Source organism: Syngnathus typhle, linkage group LG14, assembly GCF_033458585.1.
Source record: "Syngnathus typhle isolate RoL2023-S1 ecotype Sweden linkage group LG14, RoL_Styp_1.0, whole genome shotgun sequence".
Classification (NCBI taxonomy): domain Eukaryota; kingdom Metazoa; phylum Chordata; class Actinopteri; order Syngnathiformes; family Syngnathidae; genus Syngnathus; species Syngnathus typhle.
In genome coordinates, this window is record NC_083751.1 from 9,181,688 (window position 1) to 9,190,070 (window position 8,383).

Genomic DNA, 8,383 nt, shown 5'->3' on the forward strand with positions numbered 1-8,383 from the left:
TTCAGTGATGTGAGCGCATTTGCTGGCAGGAAACGCTGGTGTATGTACACGTGCTCGTTTTTATCGTCCACGGCGTCCTATCTGCGGGCTTCTCGCTGGGCGGAAGTCTAATCGAGCTCAGGCACGTGTCCCTCCTCGCATCCTGTCGCGATTCTGCTCTTTCTGATTGGCGACGTGCATCCGTACGGCCATAATTTGTGTGTATACTGCGTGCGCGCCTCCAGTTTGGACATTTTCTGCATCTTGTAAGGATCCTGTCATATAAATGCCGTGTGAGATTCACAAAACGGACAGAAAGATAGACACTTCTTTTACTGAACGGGAAAACAAGCAAAAACAAAATGAAAACAGCCGCAAAGGGAGTTAGCGAGCGTAGAACTAACCACGTGATTGCTGCGCCTGACGTCACACATCAGGCCGTGCGCTTTTCCCTGGACACTAAATACTTTATATTCGTGTACATTCGCTTTTCTATTTGCTGAAAAGGTTGGTTAAGCATCTTAAAAAATATTCTGTGAAAATCTAGTCCTCTAGTTAAGAGTTTATCTCTGCATTGCCCTTAATGTTATAACTGGATTATAATTGCGATTTTCATTTCTAAAAACACAATTGGTCATGCACTGTAATTAACATTCCAATTAGAGTCCGGTGAAAAGGGTGATTTTTTTTTTTTAAGCATCCCCGGTGATGCAGTATTTTGTTTAGTGTTATTAATAATAAAATAATCACGATAATTGCTGTTAAACCCACAGGTGTCGAACGAGTCCCCCCTCGTCCCCCTAAATTGACAACAAATAAATAAATAAAGCTTCTATTGTGTGCATCCCGCACACGTGAAAGCGCCTGGGGGCTCATCTTCCTCGTCCTCCTCTTCCTCGGCGTCACCTGTGCGCGTGACACCTGGCGGGCGGCTGGCGTCCTCGCGCATGCGCGCCGTGGCCTCTAGCTTGAAAGGCAGCAGTAAGCAGAAGAAAGAAAAGAGGAGAATTAAGAGAAGAGCGCAGCGGAGAGGATGCCTCGCTCCTTCCTGGTGAAGAGCAAGAGGGCTCACACTTATCATCAACCACGAGCACTGCACGACTGCACAGGTAACATGCATGACATTTCCTTTCAAACTTGACATTTTCTCTGAGTCATGGGGAATGGCAGTGAATTAATTAGACACTAAATACATTATTGTGACCCTCTGTTACTTTTTCTCCCAAAATCTCAACGCTGACTGTAAAACAAATATTTTACACGGTTTTTAAGCACTGTGAAGACATTAAAATATGACACTTCGTAATTTTCGGTGTTATGTGATTAGAAATGTATTCCCCAGTGGAGGAGAAAACGCAACTCTACTTGTTCTACCAATAAATTAAATTTAACGAGTTAACAGACGCACGCATTTTCACGCTATTACGTTTAAAATGACTGCTTATATTTTTTGTCGCTGTAACAATAAAAACGACCAACCATTAAAATTAATCACAACTATTACAAATTACTATTACAATATTAAAATGTGACAAATTGATCATATATTTGTTATACTGCAAAATGATTTGAGTGAAGTCAAGTGGAAAGTGCTGGGAAAAAACGTGCACTGTTGAAATAACCACGTCGATTCTAACGTTCTTACTCTTATACGTTAAAATATGACAAATTGTATTTTTCTGTTGTGATGTTACAAAAATGTAGTCTCTTGACACTGAAGCGAAAAGATGACGTTTTCAAACCTCCATTTAATTGTTTTATAATTAAACACCTTTACGAGGTTTTTATTAAAACAATAAAATAAAATACTGTTGTATTGTTATGTTAAAATAAACATTAGTACTAAATAGCCCTGCGTCTCCGCACAATTACAGCATATTATCGGGATAAAAGAAAATCTGACCTTAATGACAGAGGGAAAAAAACATTTCTTTTCTTTAGTTATAGTCGTGAGCAAATTATTACTTTTAGATTCGTTTGGAGAATTATTGAAAACTGCCCAAATGACTATTTGCATTGGTGGCGGAGTAGGTCCTTGGCGTGATGGTGGTGGGTATCCTCGTGCGGACCCGTCCGGTTCCGCGTGGAGCTTTCCCGCAGAGGAAGCGGTGGTGACCGCGGACGCGTCGTCTCTCTCTCTGGGTTGCCTCGGTCCGAAGGCGGCTGACTCCTCTCCCAAGTCCCCGTCAAGCTGCGCAGGCAGTCCGTGCGCGTCCTCGCCGGACTATGAAGGCTTCTGGAGGCCGCCGTCCCCGTCTGCCTCGCCTGGTACGCACAATGATGGAATTAATTCTGATTTGCCGCTAAAAATATCACTTGTATGATTTTATATGTTTTTGTCGCCAGAGTCGGTTGACGTTAAGTCTTCGTTTAAAGTTAGCTTCCTCTTTTCTTCCAGTAGATTCGCTCAAGTCTTTTTCCCCTTTGATGGACGATACGACGGCCTTTTCAGTCCCCTTCCGGCCGTACGATTGGAGCGGATACTCACCCCCCGTTGTGCAGGGCCTCTATCCAGCCACGGTTCCTTCGGTGCACGGCTTTTACGCGGAGCCGGGCGCGCAGGTGCTCCAGCAGTCGTCCGCTTACGCTGAACAGGCGCTGCGGACTTACGGCCGCCACGCCGTCGCCGCCGCCTCACTGCTCTTCCACGACAGGGGGGGCCTGCACGCCCACCACCTTGAGGCCCACCGCGAGGCCCCGCCGGATGTTTGCGCCAGCCTGGCGCTCCACGGCGCCTTCAAATGTGTCAAGTGCAGCAAGGTGAGACTTTAGAGGAAGTGGGGCTGCAGCACCACGCTCACACGCGCTATCTCATAATTGGTGGGACGCAAAAAGCAGGTTCAACAAATCAACAAAAATGTCACAAAATATAATCCTGCCATCTAGCGGAGGAGCATTTAATTGTTGTATCTGTCACAACACGTCACACTTGGAAGAACTAATTAATAATCAATTTCAGACCAATAAGTTGAAATTGGATAATTTACTACCCAATGATCTCTGATGGCACACTAGATTTTTCAGCTTCTTGAGTATTTGTTCCTTTACGATTTACTGACCCGTACATTTGAAAACAGCTATTTCTAGTTCTCATTACTTTGTCAAAAGAGGCTGATTACTACTTTCAACCTTAGCGGATGACGACATGATCAACAGATAATCATTCCGCATTTGTCTAAGTGGAGAAAAGAAAATTGCATCCATGTTGTTGCAGCAAATAATCAAATTTTGCCCGCGTTTGGCAGGTCTTCTCCACTCCGCATGGGCTGGAGGTGCACGTTCGCAGGTCCCACAGCGGGACTCGGCCCTTCGCGTGCCCCGTCTGCAGCAAAACTTTCGGACATGCCGTCAGTCTGGAGCAGCACAAGGCCGTGCACTCGCAGGTCAGTCTCATGTTGTAATTTTTCTATCTGCAAAAATATGAACGGATTTTATATTAAGGCCGATTAATTAGTCGAGTTGGTGACTCATGATTGACTCCTGACCGCCCCGCTGCAGGAGAGGAGCTTCGACTGCAAGATCTGCGGCAAGAGCTTCAAGCGCTCGTCCACGCTGTCCACGCACCTCCTGATCCACTCGGACACGCGTCCCTACGCCTGCCAGTACTGCGGCAAACGCTTCCATCAGAAGTCGGACATGAAGAAGCACACCTTCATCCACACGGGGGAAAAGCCGCACAAGTGCCAGGTGTGCGGCAAGGCCTTCAGCCAGAGCTCCAACCTCATCACGCACAGTCGCAAACACAGCGGCTACAAGCCCTTCGCCTGCCACCTCTGCAGCAAAGGGTTCCAGAGGAAGGTCGACCTGCGCAGGCACAAGGACACGCAGCACGGGATCAAGTGATGGCGAGGCGCTAACAGACTTTTTTGCCAACGCTTGTTTGTCTTCTGTCCTGGGACCTGTCCTCGTCTGTTAAGCCACCACCATCAAATATGTTGCTATCGGAAGGACAACGTAAAAGTGAAAGATAGACTTCTCAATATTGCAGATTAATTCATGTTGAATGGGTCGTACACCAAAAATGTCCATACTGATATATAGAGACGTTAAACACTAAAAGAAAATACATGCATAAAATACTAGAGATTAGAATCTTGTTTTGTTTGTTGTCACTCAACCTCTGAAGTCATGCTGGCAAAATATCAAGTCAGATTTGAGCATTTTCTTTTTCTTTTCTCACCACTCAAATGTTTTCCCCTCCTGCTTTGACCAAACTGCAATAAACGGCAGAATGAATGAATGAAGGAAGGAAGGAAGGAATGAATGAATCTAATTAATCAATTATCTTATTTGACCAACCTACAAATATTGTTCTCAACCAAACGACAATACATGAGATGACTTATTAAAGACAAATAGAACGCGATTGAAGGAGTCGTCTCAATCTGTGCATAAAAACAATGAATGATTGGTAAATGAACATTTAAAAACTATGATTTTTATGTGAATGTCATTGTCTGCCTTATTTGTTATTTTTCATGAGTTTTGGGTTATTTTTGTGAAGAATATTAGCCTGGGTTTGGATTCTAAGCTGCAGAAGGTCATGTGGGCAAGTGGTGCAGTGTTAGTCCCCCAACCTAAAGATAGTATGTTCAAACCTCAGGTTGATGTGCAGCCTCCCTTTGCAGCTTTCTTTCAGTTGGCACCAGTTGTACATTACATTCGTTTATGCTTTTTTGTTTGATTTTTTTAATGTGGATTTTTGGTGTGATTATTCAGTGATTTTTTTACATAGACGTGTGTACAATTTTAACGTGATTTTTTTTCATGTGGATTCTTTATGTGATTCTTGGTCTGGGGCTTTTTTTTTAATGTGGCTTTTTTGTGTACTTTCTTTGCTAAGACAGATTTGACCATTGTTTCTTTCCGAGTTGGTATTTTTGCTGTGATTGCGTGTGCTGTCGACATGTTTGTTTTGGCCACCTGGATCATGTGTTTACACCATCAACAACACGCTGATTGATTTCTTATGTTTGTTTTGAGTTTTTTCTTACGGTTGCCAATTGCGCCCCTGGCCATCAACAAGAAGATGACGAAGAAGACGCTGAGTACCTGATGAGCTGCAGTAAATCACCTTCCTGATAACAATGATATCAAAACATTGAGAATAAGAATAAGAGTGTTCTTTCTGTGCACTCGGTGATTGAAATCAGTGACTGACAAAGATTTTGCTTGCTCACGCCTCATTTGGTCAACATGAGCGAGGTCTGTGGAGGCATTTTAAATATTTTAAAGGCCACAAAAAAAAAAGGGCACGATGAAGACGAGGATGAGGATGGCTGCGTGGGGTGGGGTGTCTTGCAGAAAGAAAACAGCGCACTGGTAAAATAAGGATGTTAATATCTTACAATTATTTGTTTAATTAACATTTCATGTTCCACAGAGAGTAGGAGAAAAAAAGTCAATCTCAGGGGGGAAAAAAAGAAGCTTCCATTAAATGTAACCACATTCCCGTCATGCCTCGGGCCACGTGCACAAAATCAATCACGGCTAGGCCTGGGCTGGACCGTGTCTTTTTTTTATGATTTATTAATAGAACCTGTGGTTTCTTGGGCCTTTTAAAAAGAGATTCAAATAAAAAAATCTATGCTGCACACAGTACATCAAATTGTAAAGTAATAAAAGACAACATGGGCTGTTCATCAACTCATTGTGTTGTTTCAGGTGTTTATGCAAAACAGAGGACAGTGGTTTGCGCTTGTTTAACTGTAAAGAGACAAGCTGCTGATTAGTGGAAAGCACAAAGAGTGTGAGCGGGACCACTGCCCTCCAGTTACCCGGCACCTCGTTATACTCGAGTGTGTGTTGTCATAATATTTGCTCGGCTTTGTTTTGTACAGGTTTGACGACTTCTGCGCATTGAGCCTGCAAGCTCATGGCAGTGATTAACTCATCGCCGGATTCAAAGAGTTCTGCAAAGTTTGGGTCGTACACATGACATGCCCCCCCCCCCACCCCCATCTTTTCTTCAACATGGAGGCTTATTCATTATTCACCTGATGTGACAAACAGTGCAAAGCAGCTGTCAGCGCTGCAACAAGGCGCATGCACAAATTATTCATGACGCAGCAGTAAGAAAAGAAGGGCGAGCATGAAAATAATAACAAGAGACACACTGAGCTCCATAACACCTATTTAACACCGCCACTTAATACCTTTGGTGAGCGACGCACAACAAACATACAAAACACACACACGTACACAACACTACACAAAATCCGCACACACACGCACGCACACACACACACAAAACAGATATAAAACACACACACAGGATTATGGTGCACCCAGATTTGATGGGAGGCAGTGATGTATTGTTCTTTTCAGTTTTTAGACCATTTTCTAATGGCACGTCCGAAGGTGCTTGTGTATGTGAGTGATTCTAAATCCAAGGCCACGCACACACGCACACACACGCGGTCACATATTAGGAATCGGCGGGGGCCAAATGATGAGGCCACCTTGAAAGCTTTCCATTAGTCGGGTCTGGGGCCCTGAACAGCGTGAGTCGGGAGGAGGGGTGTGCACGGGCGTGTGTGCATGTATCTGAGTTGATGTGTGTGTGTGTTTAGCCGCTTCATTTAGCATCACATATCATAAAACGATTGCGTTTGAGCTGAGCACCTTACCGATGGTGACCAGACCCGAGTCATTCCGGGATCAGCAGACATTCTGCCTCCTCCACTTCTCTGTCTTGTGTGTGTGTTTGTGTGAGAAGACAAAGAGCAAACGCTACGGGTGACATTAAAAGGATGCTTAAGAGCAACGTGACGGGATGAAGCTTTTCTTGTCTTCAGGGGCAATAAAACACGAGTTGGAGCACAAGTGACAAGTTGGCATGTTACGGCCTTTTAGCGCCCTCGTGTTCTTACTCTCTGACAAAAGCCTTTGCATGTTTTTCTTTTTTTGGACATCAATGCTGTCTTGAAGAGGCTTTTAATCACAAATGAGATACAAGCCACTTTTACATCACCTTTGTAAGAATCAGAGGCGTGAATTTACGTTGCGGAAATATGACTACAGTCTGGTAAGATCATTTTATTCAACTACACCTAAGACCATTTTTTTTTCTAGAAAATTTTTCCCTCACAAGTTTACAACTTTTTTTTATTAAAAGATGCATTGTAAAATTAAGAATCTGAAAAAATACAGATGTGCTTACTGTAAGTATGCCAGGCCAGTAGGTGGCAATGTCTCCAATAATTTGTCTTGCACAGCCTTATCTGAAACATTTCATTAATTTGGAATTTGGTCTATATAAGTCACAGCGTTGTATTAAATGTTCATATGGTTGGAGACGTGAATCATTTGTTGTGTTGTCAGCAAGTGTCATTATCAAATGTTTGTGTTTTCAGGCAGCCATGAACACTTCACGCCATGTACATCCCCACTTGCGTGCGTGTACATTAGCATGCTCAAATAAATAACTCAAAGATACGTATGTAAATGAGGCCGACGTGGCTTTGCGAACCGGGGCGACGATGTCGCCGATGAATCTCCCTGAAATATTCATGCCGACCGTCAACAGTGCACCCGAAGAAGGCTGATCCATAAGAGCCTCACCACAGCCAGAGGAAGCAGTGCAAAAATGACAAAGATTCATCCTCATGAAATATTGATGGGCAGGCATTCAAGTAAAGTTACTTTTTGTGTTCTGATTTAATGAATGATTTGAGCGGCGGCGGCGGCGGATGTCGAGTGTGCTGAAGCCTGCGCTAATGCCCATCCGGGGGTCTTGTGTGGTCATGTGTCACACTGCGGCAGGATCAAAGCCCAGGTGACGGATCCCGCCATCGGGTAAAAGTACTTCCAAGGGCCCAGAGAACCAGGGAGAGCCTCGCCGCATTCCCACGTTTTAAATCTTGCATCCAAAGGGGACTTTTTAGCTGGAGCAAATCTGCTTTTAATCACACTCCCACACATTACGTGTACTGTGAGAGAGAGAAATGGATCGTGGCAGTGCAGCGGCTCTCCCATTCTCCCTCCGGCATCCTTTGAAACATTGATGAGCCCAACCGGAATCTGATCCCGCCCTCCAAAGCTTTCATAATTATCACAAAAACTCGCATTTGCCCATAAAGCTCACCAAAATCAACGTCAAATAGTGCTGTTAAGCTCCGCCCACAAGCGATTATAAAACTGAAACATTGTGCGAACTGCAAGACAAATTTAATAATATAATATTTAAGAGAAATGAACCTAACATGGCCGCTTCATGCCAAAAATGGTAGACTTGCTCAGCTATTCTGACATATTTGTGGGCATACTCGGGACACCAAATTTCATGGGGTTATGTTATACTGGATTTGGGGTGCTGAATTTTACTCAAGTTTGGAGTTTTAAGCTCCGCTCACACAAAATATAAAAAAAGTCTGTCCCTCAGAAAATTTTCAATTCAGTAGGG

The 8,383-nt window shown here is 43.9% G+C and overlaps 1 protein-coding gene and 1 long non-coding RNA gene across 4 annotated transcripts; one reads left to right on the forward strand and one right to left on the reverse strand.

Moving 5' to 3' along the window:
• The first annotated feature begins 956 nt into the window (after positions 1-956).
• On the forward strand, positions 957-4,949 carry LOC133166453 (zinc finger protein Gfi-1-like). Of its 3 annotated transcripts, XM_061296381.1 has the most exons (5): positions 957-1,088; positions 2,011-2,247; positions 2,378-2,739; positions 3,225-3,362; positions 3,478-4,949. In XM_061296381.1, exons 1-5 carry the CDS (start codon positions 1,013-1,015, stop codon positions 3,820-3,822), a joined length of 1,158 nt encoding a protein of 385 aa, XP_061152365.1. In that variant the 5' UTR covers positions 957-1,012; the 3' UTR covers positions 3,823-4,949. The 3 variants fall into 3 exon arrangements, with proteins under 3 accessions (XP_061152365.1, XP_061152363.1, XP_061152364.1); XM_061296379.1 differs by lacking the exon at positions 957-1,088 and having other exon boundaries at positions 1,887-2,247; XM_061296380.1 differs by lacking the exon at positions 957-1,088 and having other exon boundaries at positions 1,887-2,247; positions 2,381-2,739.
• On the reverse strand, positions 1,606-2,609 carry LOC133166455 (uncharacterized). Its single transcript, XR_009717805.1, has 2 exons — positions 2,468-2,609; positions 1,606-2,244 (listed from the first exon to the last, which is right to left on the reverse strand). It is a non-coding gene; the product is annotated as an uncharacterized LOC133166455 (long non-coding RNA).
• Positions 4,950-8,383: the final 3,434 nt, after the last annotated feature.

What these genes read in the sequence shown, in the direction of transcription:
- LOC133166453 (XM_061296379.1), top strand. Translation starts at nt 1,887, where the DNA reads ATGACAGAGGGAAAAAAACATTTCTTTTCTTTAGTTATAGTCGTGAGC. An exon ending in GTCCCCGTCTGCCTCGCCTG is followed by an intron (nt 2,248 to 2,377) that starts GTACGCACAATG and finishes CTTTTCTTCCAG; the next exon opens with TAGATTCGCTCAAGTCTTTT. An exon ending in AATGTGTCAAGTGCAGCAAG is followed by an intron (nt 2,740 to 3,224) that starts GTGAGACTTTAG and finishes CGCGTTTGGCAG; the next exon opens with GTCTTCTCCACTCCGCATGG.